The 18,309-nt window shown below is 32.1% G+C and overlaps 1 protein-coding gene across 1 annotated transcript; it reads right to left on the bottom strand.

Annotated features, from left to right (window-relative positions):
- Positions 1 to 3,627: 3,627 nt before the first annotated feature.
- Positions 3,628 to 4,886, bottom strand: LOC140768532 (uncharacterized). The gene has a single exon (XM_073108846.1). The coding sequence runs from the start codon at positions 4,601 to 4,603 to the stop codon at positions 3,938 to 3,940; it is 666 nt and encodes a 221-aa protein (XP_072964947.1). The 5' UTR covers positions 4,604 to 4,886; the 3' UTR covers positions 3,628 to 3,937.
- Positions 4,887 to 18,309: the final 13,423 nt, after the last annotated feature.

Below are 18,309 nucleotides of genomic sequence, written 5' to 3'. Positions count from 1 at the left end.
CCACTAAGGCAAGTTCAATTAAGTTTCTAAGGTAAGTCTTAGTTCGAATCGTATAAGCCTTTAAGGTTAGTCTAAGGTAAGTCTTAGTTCGAGTCGTATAAGTCTTTAGCACTAATCTGAGTAGGACTCATTGTACCCGACCTCTATATATAAAGAGGCTGGGCTTCTTTATTTATGAGGGAATTGAACAGAAGGAATATTGAGTTAAGTTAAGTTTATTTACTTTACATTACTTATCTTCCATATCTTTTACCGTAGTTGTTAAATCGTTGTTGTCTTTCTAGGAGTAGCTCCAACTCATAGCCACAATCACCTCCAGCAGCCACTCTATCCTACAGCAATCCACCACCACCCTTGGCCGTCCGCCACCCTCCGACAACCGCCACAACGTTTGATATTTACTATTCTACCCCGTTCTGACTTTGCTTCACTATTTTAATTATATCTTTCCATCCAGACATCCGATTAATGTGAAATGAAATCCATTAGAACCCTATCTCATAAGGCTAATACCACATAAATTTTCAAAATCATCCTATGGGCAAATTGTTTCAAATCTGGTCCGTAACACATGGTCCCTCCTTTCTCGTTCATCTTGAATCACGTGTTAACCATTGTCTAAGGAACGTCGACTCTGATACTAATTGTTACTGACCAGATTTGGATTGATCTAAATGTAAGAAAATTATAAAATTTAGATGGTGGTAGTCTCACGAGATAGGGTTCTAATAATTCTAGTTTCACATCAATCGGATGTTTGGATAAAAATATATAACTAAAATAGTGGAGCAAAGTTAGAACGGGGTAAAACGGTAAATATCCAATGTTGCGGTAGTCGTCGGAGGGTGGCGGACGACCAAGGGTGGTGGTGGATGGCCGTAGGGTAGGGTAGCTGCTAGATGTGATGGTGGCTATGGGTTGGAGGTTGAATTTGGATTTTTAACTTATATCTACTCCTAAGATAATAAAGACAATCTAATAGCTATGATAAAAATGGTAAATACGAGAATAAGAAAATATATAAACTCAATTAATTCTCAATGCTTGGATGAATAAAGCTAGCCTCTCTATATAAAGAGGTCAAGTACACTGAGTCATACTTGGATTTAGACTTAAAAGCTTATACGACTCTAACTAGGACTTATCTAAGAGACTTACATGATTTAATTGAACTTGCTTTAGTGGCTTACATGACTTAATTAAATTTGTCTTAGTGGCTTATATGACTTAATTAAACTTACCTTAGTAGCTTGCATAACTTAACTAGACTTGTCTTAAGGGCTTACATAAGAATGAATCAATTAAAAAATAAACATGCTCAATCCATTGAGCCCAATGTCCTCATAATTTGATCTAATTAGACCCAAATTGTATCAACAATGTGACGTATCGATTACTTACTAAACAAAGTCACTAGACTTTTAGCCTTTGCTTGTGCAAAACATTGCTCCTGAGTAGTCTACCTTTGTATGGGATGATTTATAGAAGATAGTATCCTCCTTGCTAATGACATTGTGTATTCACTTGGATAGGATAAATCTTTTGAACCTTATTTGATAATTAAATTTGAATAAGGCTTATAACTGTTTGAATTAGCAAGCTACTTTACAAACTCTTAAGAAAATGAATTTGCTGAATTAAAGCTTGCATTACCATGGTAATGTATTCCTTCCTTATAAATGGTACCTATACCAAGTGGATGGTTGGTCACTGCGGTATAAGACAAGGTGACTCATTGTCTTCCTACTTATTTATTATTATTTCGCACATTCTTTTTGTTATGCTGAATGCATGTATGGATGAGGGTCCTCTTACTGGTTTCCCTATTAGCTATGATTATAATATTTGCTATCTTATATATGCTGATAATTTTGTTATCCTTACTAAAGCCTCTTTTGCTAGCTGTGAGACTATCAAAATTTTTTTTGACAGATATAGTAAAATAACCAATCAAAAGGTTAACTTAGACAAAGCTACTTTTTATCTTCCTAGTTGGAGTGATCCTCGGATTAGTAGGGATATTAAAAATTTCCTTGCTTATTGATTGTAGTAGCTTCCCTTTTCGGTTTTTCGGTGTTGAAATGTCTCTTTTTAAAATTCTTCTTCTGATAGACTGTTTGGGTGTTATTAATAAAATTAATAGCAAGCCTAACTCTTGGAGAAGAAAGACCCTTTCTCACATGGGTAGATTCACTTTTATTAACTCTACTATTAATTTTTGTATACTTTTATGCTTAGTTATTCTGTGATCCCTTTTGGTATTCTTGATACCATCACTAAGAGTGCTAAAAGATTTTTTTGGGAGCAAGGGGACAAAATAGGCTTCATTTAATTGATTGAAATACAGCATACCTTGCCTAATAATTTTGGTGGCCTTAGCATCAAAGACCTTCTGCATGCTCATATTGCTTTTATGAATTCTACGATTGCTAGCGTTATGGGTAACAAAGATAGCTTGTGGGTTAAGCTCATAAAGTATAAGTATAGTAATTAAAAATTTTGGGCCAAGAATATTAAAGAGAAAGGTACCTCGTCTATGTATAAGCACTTGCTCCATACTAGTAGAGTGCTTCGTGATGGTTCCATTAAATACATTAGTGATGACAACACTACTTTTATTGTGAATGATCCTTGGATCTTTTCTATGCCTCTTTCTCCCAAGCCTACTTACCTGAAATATGAATGTAAGTTTTGGTAATAAGATAATGACTTCATTAATGCAGAAGGGATGTTGAAATTTGGATAGACTGGATCTTTAGTTTGACTAGATTTTGAGTGCTCTCTTTCAAGAAATTATGCTACCTACTATCTCACAATGGGACTCGTGGTGTTAGCCGGGGAACCCTAGAGGCAAGGCCTTAGTGAAGTATGCTTATAAATTCTTGGCCAAACTTCTCAAGGATAGCCATAGAAGCATGACTAATTAGGATTATCTTTGACAGTTACTGATTGCCCCGAGAGTCTTTTCTTTCTTATGGAAGTTGACTTAAAATCAACTACCAACCAAAGATAGACTTTTAACTCATAGGATGCAAATTCTCCCTTATGCGACATCGATAATCAAGATATTGAATCTGCTCAACATATTTTCCTTGATTGTGAGATTGATAAACAAATGTGGAATTTAAGCATGTAGGTTTTTGGTTCTCAGTTCTCCTTCAATGAAGATTTCATTCAGGAATATTAGTTTAAAGAAGGTAACAATTCCCTTGCTGATTAAAAAAACCTAATTTTGGCTATTATTGTAAGTTCCTTTTGGCATCTCTAGATTTTCCGAAACAATTGTAAGTTTAACAAAATCTAAGACTCTTGTTTATATTAGTGAAATAAATATGATTTTAATAACTATGGACTACTTGAAGATTAATACTAAAACAAGCATCCCAGGAAATCCAACTCCTTATCTATTTATTGGATGGACCAGGAGGTTAGTTTTTTTTAGAGATTCTAACTCAGATATACTTCTTGCAAATGGTGCTACTATTAGATGCAACAATGCTTTGTTTCTGGAGACCTGGGCTTTGATGGAGGCTAGCAATCGTAGAATTCGAATGTGCTAAACATTGAAATTAATTTTCGAATGTGCTAAACATTGAAATTAAGTTTCTAGCGCTACTACATACAGTTAACAGTAGAGAAACGCACTAGTCTTCGAAGAAAATGACCTTATCAGAGACACTGTTAGTAACCACATCTACTGAGAAGCTAACACTGTTGCAAACTGCTTACAAATCATTCTAGATTAAATTTTATAAATTTTTATAGAGAGACTTAGACTTCTCTAAATTCACTTCAATCTTATATAAAGATCCCATCTACACCGGTTCCGACGCGGAAGTATTGTGTTACTTTGTCGGGCTTCTTGGTTTAGTTTCAGGGAATCCTTTCTATATAAAACAAAAAAGCCAAGAAGGAGCTGTACTCACACTTTTTCTCATCAGTCGACGTTGCTCGTAATATGGTAGACAGCAAACATCGCGGTCTCGCTTGCCCCCCTCATCAACTTCCTCCTCGTCCTCTCCACCTCCACCACCTCGAACCCCTCGCTTCTCAAAACCTCCACGCACTCCTCCACCCCATCCCTCACCTCGCTCGCCGCCCACCCCTTCGTCCTCCTCCCCCACACACCCCTCATCGTCCTCCCCAACCCTACCATCTCCTCCTTATCGTACCACAAGTCCGACATCAACACCAAATCCACCTCCTCCCCCTCAACCAAATCCCGGCTCGTCTCCTCCGATCCCCACCTGAGCTCCTTCACCTCGACTCGATCGGACAATCCATTGGCCTCCACGTTGGCGCAGAGGGCGGGGAGGAGCGGGGCCACGTCGGTGAGGACGACGCGGCGGGCGTTGAGGAAGGCGGCGGCGAAGAGTCCCGGGAGGCCGGTGGCGCCGGCGCCGAGCTCGAGCACGGCGGCGCCGGAGAGGTCGTGGTCAGGGTGGGAGGAAGAGGAGGAGGTGGCCATCCAGTGGGCGAGGTGGAGAGCGGAGTCCCAGAGCCAGGAGCCGGTGAGGGCGCGGCCGGTGGCGGAGTCATGGGTGTCGTCGCGCTCGTGGATGGTGAGGGAGCGACCGGAGATCTCGATCTCGCGGACGCCCATTTCTCATCTTGATTTGGTAACTCTCTCAATCTATCCTTATTCTTAATTTATTCGGTGGGTTTTGGGAGCATTTAGTGTGACAAAGAATGGAAGAGATAAGAGGAGTTATTGGATTGGCTGTGGATGATGCATCCGTATGGGCTTTAATTTGTTTACCGGCAACTTGGATTTCATCAATGGTTAAAAATAAGGGAAATTTGGTGGTCTTCCCGTGGGATTTGTAGGTAATGACCAGAAGTGGGGTAATTAGATAAGCTGAGATTTCTGTTGACTTTATACTTTTAAATGCTTAAATTGTGTCTAGAATTTAATTTTGCGTTGATCTTTGTATTAAATTTATCGAATGCATTAACCTTTTACAGTCTCTGACTAAATTAAGTTAATAATTTAAGTATCACGTGAAATTTGTACTTAATTAGAGAGCATCAAGCAAGCAGCATGAGATGAGAGTTTCACATCCTTCTGCTTTTCATTTGGTTAAAGTAAAATCATATGTCAGAGGTTCGTTAGTAAAACTGAGACAGAAAGCATTACCCTTTTTTGGGTCAAGTACTAAGGTACTAAATATTGGTTTCAGAATCAGGATCAGGTGCTTAGAAAAGATATGTATAGGTCATCCATTTGATCGATTTGGATTGGTGATCGGCTAATCCGTTTCGGCGATACAGATCGGTCAATCCATGTCAAATACATTTATTCTCAAGTGATTTTTAACGACGAATAGTACACTTGATTTTTAATTTTGTCTTCTAGGCCTATTTTGATTTTCAGTTACAAGTTAGGTCTTTTTTCCTTTTCCTTTTTCTAAGTTTACCCATCTGTCACTTGAGTGTCTTATTAAATACCGATGAGATATTGTAGGATTAATGAAAAGAAGTATTATGGTACTTTTCCTCTACTTCTTCTATCTTTCACTCTTCTTCTATTTTGCACTCTCCTTGCACCTTCTCCTCTCCTTTCTTTCACTTCTCCTCCTTATCATCTCCTTTTCCTTTTCAACCTCCTAACGGCCAAGATAAGAAATATCAAAGGCTTCAAAGATGACAACAAAATTTCCTATTTAACCCTATGCTTAGGTAAAGACACTAGCAAGTAAAGCTGATTATCACAATATTGATGCATTGGTGCTTGGTAGAATGTTTTGGGTTTGAATCATAGGAATTTGGAATGATTCTCGAACCAAACATGCAATAACTTTTATGTGGAAAACCCTTATTAAATAATAGTGAAAATCACAGATCTTCATTGATAATGATGCGAATCGAGTCAGATTGAATAGCATCATGAGGACATTGGACTTGATGGATCAAGTCTATTTATCTTTTGATTGATTCATATTTATCTCGTATGTAGGCCCTTAAGGCAAATCTAGTTATGTTATGTAAGTCCTTAATGTAAGTCTAGTTAAGTCATCTAAGCCACTAAAACAAGTTCAATTAAGTTACATAAACTATTAAAATATGTTCAATTAAGTTATGTAAGCCTCTAAGACAAATTATAGATTGAGTCATATAAATCTTTAGGGCTAAGTCCGAGTAGAACTCATTGTAGTTTCAGTCGTATAAGTCTTTAGGGCTAAGTCCGAGTAGAACTCATTATACTTGACCTCTATATATAGAGGGGCTGAGTTTTTTTTATTTATTAATCTAAGCATTGAAAATTACTTGAATTTAGTTATTTTCTTATTATTAAATTTATCGTTTTATCCTAGCTGTTAGATCATCTTTACCTTTCTAGGAATCCAATCATCCAATGAAGAATTAAGAATTATGTTTTAGCTTTAGACTATTTTAGGAGTAAGAGTAAGATAATCTAAGAGTATAACTAAATTAATCATAGTCGTTTATTTTTCTAGGACTAGATTTAACTTAGACCCTAATTTTACCTCCAACCTATAACTACTATCACCTCCACGAGCTATATTACCTTACGATCGTCCACTACCACCCTTGGCCGTCCAACACCCTCTGACGATCACCACAACGTTGGATATTTACCTTTTTGCCCTGTTTTGACTTCACTCAATTATTTTATTTATATTTTTTAATTCCGACCTCCGATTTAGGTAAAACCAGAGCCATTAGAATCTTAACTCATAAGACTACCACTACTTAAATTTTTATAATTTTTTATATCCGGATTGATCCAGATTTGGTTTGTAATAAATAATTAAGACTGTTGCAGTATAAATTGCAGATATAAAATAACTGTTCAGTTTTATTTGTATTTATGTAATTGAAAAATTGTGTTCCAAAATAGAATATTTATATATGTAATGTATCTAGATTTTTTGTATGAGTATATGCAAAAGTTATGACAAGCTATGACAAGTTATGAGATATTTGATGAAATATATTAAAATTAAAGTGTTCAAAACAATTTTAAAATCGTCATTGAAGTGCTCTAACGATGTCATGATAGTTGGAGTAGTATGAAAAAATATTTAAGGACATAAGAATAACTACTCTGTATTCAACTGTTTACTTTGCCATTCAAGCGCACCTTGGCAATCACTCAAATTTACAGAGACCATGGATGGTTGTGCCGGTCGGCACGCCCCGTGCTGACCGGCACTTGCTGTGCTAGTAATGGCACAACACTTGGACACGGGGTGTGCTAGTGGCACACCCCCGTGCCGAGCCGTGCTGGGCTGGCATGGTTGTGTGCCGTTTGGCACAGCCCCGTGCCAGTCATTGTGCCATATGGAGTTATTTTTTTAAATTTGTTTTCTATTTTTATCAGTCATTATTAAATCAACTGATCAATTGATCATTTAGAATTCAATATTCATATCATATCATAGGAGAATTATAAAATTTCTATTTGTATGAATGCTATATGAAACGTTACAACGAGCAATACTATCAGTGAATGAGTTTTGAAAAATATTGGCAATATTTAATGCAACATTCTTGTGTTATTCTTATGCTGACAAATAAAGTATTTGATTCTCTTCGTCATTTTATGTTCAACTAAATATTAATTTTGATTATTAAACTATTATCGATTAATATTATGTATTCAATTATATTATGAAGTATTCAATCATTAATATTAGTTTTAATGAATGTCTTCAATCATTGTATGTATTAAATAATATTTATATTTAACTATTACTTTTATCTTTAATAAATATATCATTTACAAAAATAATCTAAAGATAAAACATTATAATATAGGTTTTAAACTTTTAATATATATATTTCAACTAAAAACTAAAAATTGATATATCAAAGACCAAAAAATATTTTTAAATATCCTAAAAAGTTTATTAAAAATATTTTAAATACGTGCCAGTGGCACATAGGGGCGTGTCGACGCGTGCCGCTTGGCATGCTCTGTGCCGACCGGCACGGCCATCGTTGATAGAGACATAAAAGGTCATTTGGATGCACTTTGGTTGTCGTTCAAAGTTACAGAGACAATTTTGCACATTTAAGTTAGGTCGTTTAAAGTGCATTTGAACGGAATCACAAATCTATACAAAATCTATTACTTTGTGAAATCTGTTTACTGAATTTGCAGTTTTTCCACGTAAAAGTTTTTTTGTTTGCGATTGTTTTTGCCACGCTTTATTATTCACATATTATTATAAAAATTGTATGATAGATTCCATCTCGTAGGCGTTTATTATGCTTTTTTTTAATTGGTACCATAACATACTTAAGGGTTCACGTAAGGTTTTTTTTTTTTTTTCCAATAACTAATAACTCGATACTCATGGCTAAATGACCTTTCTTGCTAGTCCTCATGACAAATTATTCTTGTGCTATAGTTTGCCAGCTCAATTAGAAGCCATTAAGTTGAAACGCCCGTTTTTCGGTACCTTTGAAGAGCTGATGTAGATAACCAAGTGTAGAACCTGCAAGATGCTTATGTTATATTGTACAATAAATAATTTTTCTATTTCTCAATAAAGCTCGTAGGGTTTTTATGTGTTAGAGATCTTCAAAAGCATTACCAATAAAATATTATATTACTGTTAAAAAATCTTTTTCAAACGGATTAACATACCCTAAAATCCCCCTCGATCTTTTCAAATATGGCTTAAAAACTTGGAATTATGTGTATTTCATGATTTACTTTGAATTCATCTTCCCTTGGAATTAATTTGCATATCATGCTTTATTTTGAAGGTTAATGAAGTGAAGGGTCTGACTTCCTCATCTCTTAGCTCCCTTGACCATGAAATTGTTACTAGGTATTTTGTGATTTCCTTTTATGAGAAAATAATGTGCAAAGAATAGCGGATGTAGTGCTCTATATCATGTCAATTTGTTAGCAGATTCAATTAAAAATAGACTAATCATGTCAATTTCTTATACAGAAGAATGAATTTTAAATTTATATTAATATTATAGCTTTTGCAGGAATAATGCCTACTTTTGGTTTGTTCTTTGCGGAAATTCTGAAAATTCTGAAGAGAAATAGCTAATAATTTGGAAGTAGCCAAGGGCTAAAACTGAACGCAAATATGATTTTGGTTCACTTTGAAGGCTAATCTTAAACCTTGTTTATTATATTGTAAGCACGATTTTGATGCTTTATTATTATGTTAGCCTACTGTTGGTTTAAGTAGAGTTTTTTAATATTGATTATTGACATGATATTATATATCTTATTCTTTCAATAGAATGTTAATAGCTCTAGAATGCATTTTATGTTTTTGTAGGATGATAGTTTCATTGATATGGTATGTTTCAGTTTCAGTTTCCTTTACAATATTTGTTATGGCAAGTGGGTTTAGATATAAAGATTCTTTTGATTTCTTGTCCTTTACATTTGAATATTCTTCAGTCATAGCGAAATCTATTTGTTGATGTAGTCTCCTTTTTAATTAGATCTATTTGTTGTAGAAAAATTGCATCTACAATGCAATGATCAAAGATTTCACTGATAAGGTTTAGATTTGAAGTGGGTTTTACTTTTTTTATTATGTATTGGACATATATGTCTTGTTGTGAAGGCATTTTTGTTATGTTTCTAGTTACAGTGAAAATTACAATATGAGATATTGAATTAAGGAGAGACACTTTTATTATGTATTATTAGACATATTTGTTTATTCTGAGGACAAACTTTGTTATATTTCTATTTGATTAAAGTTGTGAAAATTAGAATTAAGAAATTGTCCAGTTATTTTGCCATTCTTTTAGATATTTTATTAATCTAGTAAATTAATTGAAGTATCAAATATTTATGTAATTAATATCTTTATTTTTATTAAATGAAAAAAGTTTTAGAATATTTTCTTAGTGTGTATATATGTTGGCCAAGCAACATATATGCCAGATTCTGAAACAAACTTAGAATTTCCTTTGATGATTTGTCTTACTATGAATTTTGAGTATTCCTCACTTCTATTCAGGGGACCTTGAGCCAGAAGATAAGACATCTATTCAGGTGAGAATTCAAGGTATTTCTAATCTCATTTTAGAAGAGTTTTCTACGTCCATCGTGGAATAAAATTTCCTATCTAGTGTGAGAAAAGCTTCATCAAATGTCTGGTTGTTTGAGTTGTAATTATTGTAATTAAGAATGATCTAGAAGCATCCAAGGAGCTGAAATATTTGTTGACCACCATCTATGCTTGGGTTGAGGATTGATCCGTCACTGGAGCACTTACAAAAGAGGCCTTTTACTTCATAAGGGTAAGTAATTAAGTGGTTCCTATACACACGGTTGATTAAACATTACAATATTGGAGTGTTGGATGGTGAAATAGATGGTTCGTGATTTTTTCATATTAAAAAATTTACTGTTGTATGATTGTTGTGTTTACTTTTCTTATTTGGTATTGGCTTTTAGTTTCCTATCTATACTCGGTCTTCTCATCGCAGATTTGAGTTGAACTTCTATAGTTTTATTAGGATTTGGATTTTATTTTCTTTCTTATGATGCGATCTGAGTCGGATCGGATTATATCATAGGGATATTAAGTTCAATGAATCGAGTCTAGTTATCTTATTTATTCTGTTTATGTAGTTTAGCTAGAGTGTAAGTATGTTAAAGTTTATTTAATTAGTTAAGTTTATTAACTTCTACGTAGTTTTAAGAAAATATTCTGTAGATATTCATTAGTTGACTGAATATTAAGAGACTAGTTGAAGAAGATCGAAGACGTCCTGATCTACAACTTTCATATTCAAGATTTTTCTAGATTAGGATTTTATTTGTGGCATAATGAAGAAATATTTCAAGAAGAATAAGGAAGATTGATTTAGCCAAGTTTATCTTTAGGTCATATTTATCTTTAATGTAAATCCTTAAGACAAGTCTAGTTAAATCATATAAGCTACTAAGATAAGTTCAATTAAGTTATGTAAGCATCTAAGACAAGTTCAATTAAGTTATAAAAGCCACCAAGACAAGTCATAGTTTAAGTTGTATAAGCTTTTATATATAGAGGGGTTGGGCTTTATTAATCCAAGCATTAAAAAATTATTTGTCTTGAGTTTATTTTAGAAGTAAGAGTTAGATAATTCAGGAATAAAAATAAGTTAATCATAATCGCTTATTTTTTTAGGAATAGATTTAAGTTAGAAACTCAATTTTACCACTAACCCATAGTCACCATCACCTCCGGTGGCCATTCGACGGCCGTTACAACGTTGGTTATCTACCGTTTTGCTTCGTTCTTATCTAGCTCTACTAATTTAATTATAAATTTTTATTAGGACATTCGAATTGATTTGAAATTAGAGCCATCTAAATTTTCATAATTTTTTTTTACGTTTCGGATCGGTCTCCGGCCCAGTAGAATTTGCTCTTAAACCAAATTGGTTTTGTGTGTTTTTACTTTTGATTTTGACCTGGACTCTTATTTTCATATTTTCTAAACCAAGTAGATTTAAGAATCCTTCTCTCTCCCAAAAGTGCAGATACTACCGAAAAACATGTGTTTTGTTCATGCATTGCCAATTACAAATCGTAATCATAACATGAACAGTACACAGTAAACAGTACACAAACATGGACTCGTACTATTATCACAGAAAGAAAACTTTATATATTGTTAGACAACTAACTATTTGATTCAAGAGGTCCCCCTCGCGTGGACACCTGACAGATATAAAATGTGCAGCTCACCATACGGCAATTAGGGGTGTAATTAAGCTGAGCTTGAATTGACTCAATTTAAAATTGAGATAATTTCGAGCTCGAGTCAAAATGAGTCGATCAATTATATAACTGCAGACTCAAACCTAAATCTAGCCTAGTCCAGAGTTCGAATTAGCTAGACTTAATTCAACCATCTCTGTGCAAATAATTTGAACTACAAAATCATTGAGATTACAAAAACCTAAACTATTAAGTAATAAAAATAATAATTAAATATACATCACTTCTAATATTTCCTCTTATTGCAATCATTACATGGCTAAACAATATAGCCCTATAGTAACCAATATTATGAGCCTTTATATCATGGTCTAAAGGTTCATATTAATTATGTATGTTATTTAATATATATCTTAAATTATAATATTTTTCAGCTTTATTGAGTTGAGCTTGATCAATCCAGCTCATGGTCAAGCTCAATTTAAAATTAATTGTGCCTATTGAGCTAATCAAACTTGAATAAATAGAATCTTAACAAGCCGAACAAATTGAGTTAAGAAATACTAAGAGTTAAGAAATAAAAATGGGCTATTGAAGTTCAAACCCAAAACTGCAAGAAAAATGAGCTCTGATGCCTTATTAGATAACTAGTTAACTCAAAAATTTAAGTTATTAAGTAACAAATAAATTCTATATATTATACATTTAACATAAATAGAAATTACAAAATAGTGTTTACTGACTAGGCATGGGCCATTAGTCTCATCACTATTTATATGCATTGGATATATGAGTTATTCTAAAAATTAACTTAATGGGCCATTGTTTTAGTGAAATATAATTAGCTACTAACCTTTTAAGATTATAGAGAACAGAATTTCCGATGGCTTGTTATCATTATTAATCTTTGTATTAGTTTACCTTTTTACCGTCGTTCTACAAAAACGGTAAAATTTCTTTTTGAACTTTGACATATATTTATATTTCCAAACATTAGTTGTTTTGTTCATCGAACGTTTGATTTTCAAATTCTTTTTGTTACAAAAATAGATTACTCCTCAAATTTAATACGATAATATTTCATATCTTTTCTAGCTGAATCTATCAACGATTCGTCTAAATTTTTTCAAAATAAGCATCAAATTACTTCAAATTTTTATGTATATAAGCCTATATAAACATGTTTTAATAATAGTTAGGGTGAAATAAACCTTTTATTTAACATAAGTTTTGGGGAGCGGTCTCTTTCAATAAAAAGAAGTTTGAGACAAGTCAAGAACTCTCTATTTATCAACCACCTTTGTCCTTAATTTAGGAGTCCTCCTATAAACAAGTCCTATCCTGCTAAGGCAGTAATTAATTAATATCAATTATTAATTAACAAAGCAATTATTAACTAACAATTTACGTAGACTCTACTATCCTTGATGTGCTTACATAGTAGTTTGGTCGGAAAGAGATAATATAAAATATAGAAAACACCATAAGCTTTCAAAGCATTTAATATAAGTTTTAGTTTGAACTCATTAAAATATTTTAACTCTATAAATAAGGGAGAGTGTTAGAATATAAAATATAAAGATGTTTACATGGTAGCCACTGAAATTATTTAACTCTCTAGAAATTATCATTCTCTCCGTTATATTTAATTAATTATAGTTAAAAATAAACTTATTTTAAGAGAAGATCTCATTGATTTAAATCGGTTTGATAGCTATGGAATGTTACCCGATATTTCAATACAAGACCTTTTATTATTTTTGCAAGAAAGAAAATATGCAATAAATATTTTGCAATCTAAATTTAAAAAGAGAAATTTATATGATATTATGATTTACGCCCTATATTTTTACTATTTATAAATTAAATATTACGATTTAATAAATGCCCTAAGATTTCGTTCACTCTAGGAATAACTTTTTCCTTATTTTATAATAGAATTCCTTATTTTAGAATAATAGCTGAATATCATAATAATCTTATTTACTAATTATTTCTTAAAATCAATCCCGTCAATCTATTTTATATCAAATCAAATATAATTTCATTAAAAACAAAACATCTCTTTTTCTATCTTTTTCTTTACTTTTTCACATCAAAAATAATTATTACATAATTTTTTCAAAATACAAGTAAACATAAGAACAACTAGTCCTAACTTTATTTTAAAAATAATAAAAAATAAATATATATATTTTAGAATTGATCATATTTCTCACATGGTAGCGAAGCGAATAAAAAAAAAACCCTAAAATCTAGAGTAGACTAATAATAATATTATTATATATATATATATATATATATATATATTTCACTGGACAGCGTGTCGGTCAAAAAGTCACAGTATTCCACTGGAGAGACAGGCCAATCTTTTTGTATTGCATGGGTTCCACGTGAAAGGCCCCGATGTACCAAACTGGAAGACTTCCACAACGTGAATGGTCCCAGTAATAACCTTATAAAGTTTTAAAACTTTATTACATACATACATATATACATATACACACACACACACACACATCTATTTGTCACGTGAAATCTAATTAACATTTGATATGGCAAGTGGACATACGGTGCGCTGTTACGAGTTGGATTTGGTGCTCACCAAACGACGATGGAGATGGATGGTGGGCTTGCAGCTCTCTCAGCTCAGACTCCTGTCGGTGGTTTCTATATCCTAATTCGTTTAACCAATTAGCAGAGGAGGACGAGGGGTGGGGGGTCCCAGTGACCGGTTACAGCTAGCTGTTTGATTTGGTGAACAGGTGAATCCTACTTGCAACTTTTGCCTGGAATTTTTATATATATCAATAGTTGTTGTAGGACCATCTTTTAAAAGAGTTTTTGGCCAATATGTTGTCTCTATCATGGTTATTAATTTTTTTTTTACCAAATTGGGGCCACAACTATAGTGGTTGGTTCCCGTATAAGGGTTTTTTTTAACAATAATTTTGTGTATATTTTGGTAAACTTTGTATAAGATAAATGACGTGAATGCAAGATTCTTATTTATTGACCAGTTAGGGTTAATATTTGATAGATTGTTTTTATTGGAGCGGAATATACGCTAAGAGGATTGACTCAGTTGTGTAAGTTATATGATTAGGGAAGTTAGAATTTTTCGACACTGTATATTGCTTAACGATTGAATCTTGTAGAATAAGAATTTTTATGTTGGACTCAGAGTGATTTACTTAAAAGATAGAAAACATATACAAATTATCTTTTTTTCTTATTTTAGATTGGAAAGTAAGCATCAATTTATTCTTATTTTAGGTTAAAATATTGATTCCCGTTATTCCACGGTATGATCCAAATATAATTTTACTTTTAATTTGACTAAAATTATTTTGAAAATTCTCCCTCCGCTGTCCTTCCGCCCGCTTATCTTGTTCTATAACAAAAAAAAAAAATCTTTTAAAAAAAATTTCGTCCAATCTTCCGCTCAATTTTCATATTTTCTTTCTTTTACCGCTCACATATTTCACTACATACTTACAAGTATGTATTATGTACCTACAATAAGTAAGAAATACTTTAATTTAGATTTATATGACAAATTAAGGGTATTTTAGTCTATTTGTACTTCTTATTTGTAGTTTATTTCATTTTATGTCACCACAAAAAAAACTATTAAACAACTATTCTAGATTATAAACAAATATAAGAATAGCTAAAGGTCGCATATTAAGACTAAGAAATAAAAATAGCTAGTCCAGATTTGAGCCTATTCTCAAAACAAACAGATTAGTAAATAATTTTAAAAAATTTGGAGGAGAGTTATAATAGTTTAGCCTTTTGCATGAAAAACCATAGTTATTTTTCATTTTGTGCATTAACCTAATTTTAGTTTTCCTTTTAAGGAGAACCCAGTTGACTCTTTTAAGACTACAATACCCTTTAAAAGATTATGAGCTATAGGAGATCAGATCCATTACGCTTGCTTAATATAATTAATGAAAATGTAAAATATTAAGTGTAGAAAGATAATTGGAAACACATATTCTTATATGAAAAACCCCTTAAACATAGGATACAAATCTTGTGGATACTCTTGATTATGTATGTAAGTCTTGCTCATTTGAACTTATGATGTACTACTTTCGAAGATTGATTCTCAACTTCAGTGACTCTTTAGGTTGATGCTTCCATTTTAATAAAGATCAAACCTACATCTAATAATTTCAATGCCAACTCGAGTTTAACTCATTAATGAGATGAAGCTGCAAGAAATATCATTACAGTGTGTATATATATATATATATATATTGAAAGAGAGAGAGAGAAGTGAGATTAGGACAAATTTGTTGGGGTTCTTTGATTCAAGTATAGCGTTAAATATACACTAGCGCATTAATCTTATTATACATTCAATGCAGGTCGTGCTTGAAATATAACACAAAGATTCTATAAAATTAGAGTGGATATACAAGTCAACAAGTGGAATAGTTCTCACAGTTCTAATCCTCCTTCAAAGTCCAAATTCTGCCCACTGCTGACCCTCACCATTCAACAATAGTCAGAGTTTTCTCTTCTCCCACATTTATAATCTGCAGGTGACAATGGGAAACACCTAACTGGGGAACCAATTGGTGCAAGACGAGCTCACAGCACACTAATAAAATATCAACTAAAGAGTGATTTGGTCTTCCTCAAGATGTGAAGGTTCAACTGTAATTTAACAAAGTAAGGGCTTTGCTTAGGTTTCATGCCACTCACCTACCTGGTGATCAAAGCCGATCAACCTAAAGAGCCAACCAGGATCCAAGTAAGAGTCCAATATTCTATTCCTTGGACTTTGTATATCAATGCCTTGCTGTTTAGGGTTTTACTTTCCTATCATTGTGTGAAGTTTTTCTTCTCCAGCTATCTTTCAGACATGGGATGGTGAGCATCTTATCTCCTATGCTGTCACAGGCTTCACTATTTATCTGTACGTTTTAGAGTGCCTAACACCTTCTAATTAATTATTAGCTGGTACCTTGACTGTCAATAGTGTCATGACTATAGACAACCGTCTAACCATCTTTTCAATAAATAGAAATAGTGTTCAACATATTTCACCTTTTTTTTTTCTTATGCTATAAATTATTTTACCCAACTACCGTAAAACGTTTCAAACGAGACTATGTACTTATAACTAAACTGAAACTATTAGTTTTTCTGTCAAAGTTAACGGAGCACGTTCAAAATGATCAAAAAGCCCCCCTCGTTTCTATTAGGCAAAATAGATCGATTCTTTTTTTTTTATCTAGATCTTTTTAACCCCATATTTGTATTATTTCTACATGTGATATAACTATTAAACTTTATAAAAATTAGGTTTAATAAACTTATTATATAGTAAGTATAATATAAAAAGTAAGAGAAGAAAATATATGTGTACTTTTTTAAAGAGAAAGAAATACTTATATAACAGGGGAAGGATATTTTTGTTCATAAATTTTTTTGAAAATTGATTGAACCACTCATTTAATTTGGATGGAAAAGTTAGTAGTTTTACTTTATAAATACATATAAATACATAGACTAATTTGAGATTCTTTTAAGTACAAAAAAATAAAATGATTTTGGCTGTAGATAATTAAATGGGAGAGTGATATCCAAACAAAAGGATAAAGGAAAAGCTAAAGAGTAATTTTTGTTCTCATGTTTGACAAATAGGAACTTTAACAGAATTGTTACGAAAGATATTTTAAATATTATAATTATCATTATATATATATAAACATTATAATCATAATTAAAGCTAAATTTAGATTAAAAAGTAATCATACAATACGAAATTTATTGATACGTAGTTTATGTTCTCAAATTAATGAAAGAAGGGTACTTTATTATTTATATGCATTTATTTACTTTAGCAATAGTATAAATATCCTGTCAATTTTGAAATAGTAAAAATAATTATCAGCAATTATGATATATTAAAGTGTTCGGCAGCAATTATAAAATTAAATCTAATTAATTAAGATTAAAACTGAACTTAGATTGAAAAACATCATTTAATCCTTGTATTAAATACTCTAACATTATCCAACATAATATTACAAGAAAATAAGATTATTTTCATGCAAGACAAAAATTAATGTTTTACACTCTAAACTTAAAAGAAAATTAAGATATTTTAGTTATTAATATGCATTTATTAACTTTAGGGACTACTGGTTAGAAATATTATATACATATTCTGTAAAAATAAAAATAAAAAACCCAAAATATGATTATGACTATTTGGAAAGGTTTTCGTGACAATGACAGAAGAGAAAATTTACTTTGAAATAATCGAATTCTTCATTTAATGCAGAGAAGACTTTACTAATTCAATTTGGAAGTAGTTCATTAATTTCTCTCAATAAGGACCAACTTGTGGATGAAGTGATTGGGTAGTGAAGTCTTATAGAGTACATAATCTTTTTTATGTGGTAATATTCGAAGTAATAGATGTAATGTTTTGCTCCTTTTATTTTAACAAGAGTTAGAGAAAAATCCAAAATTGGTGAATAAGAATTAGCCTTTTAAAGTACTGTCAGTGTTATGTTTTTTTATAATTTTTTATCCTCACAGTAGTATTTTATTTAAATTTAAATTTAAATAGGATTTAGATGGAGAATTATTACTTTAACCTTGCTAGAAGTTGAGCT

Source organism: Typha angustifolia, chromosome 2 (genome assembly GCF_048772165.1).
Source record: "Typha angustifolia cultivar Huaian chromosome 2, ASM4877216v1, whole genome shotgun sequence".
Taxonomy (NCBI): domain Eukaryota; kingdom Viridiplantae; phylum Streptophyta; class Magnoliopsida; order Poales; family Typhaceae; genus Typha; species Typha angustifolia.
The sequence above is the reverse complement of the archived record's forward strand: the minus strand, read 5'-3'. Positions and strand labels throughout refer to the sequence as shown.

Coding starts and splice junctions, on each gene's coding strand:
- LOC140768532 (XM_073108846.1), bottom strand. CDS start 4,603: ATGGGCGTCCGCGAGATCGAGATCTCCGGTCGCTCCCTCACCATCCAC.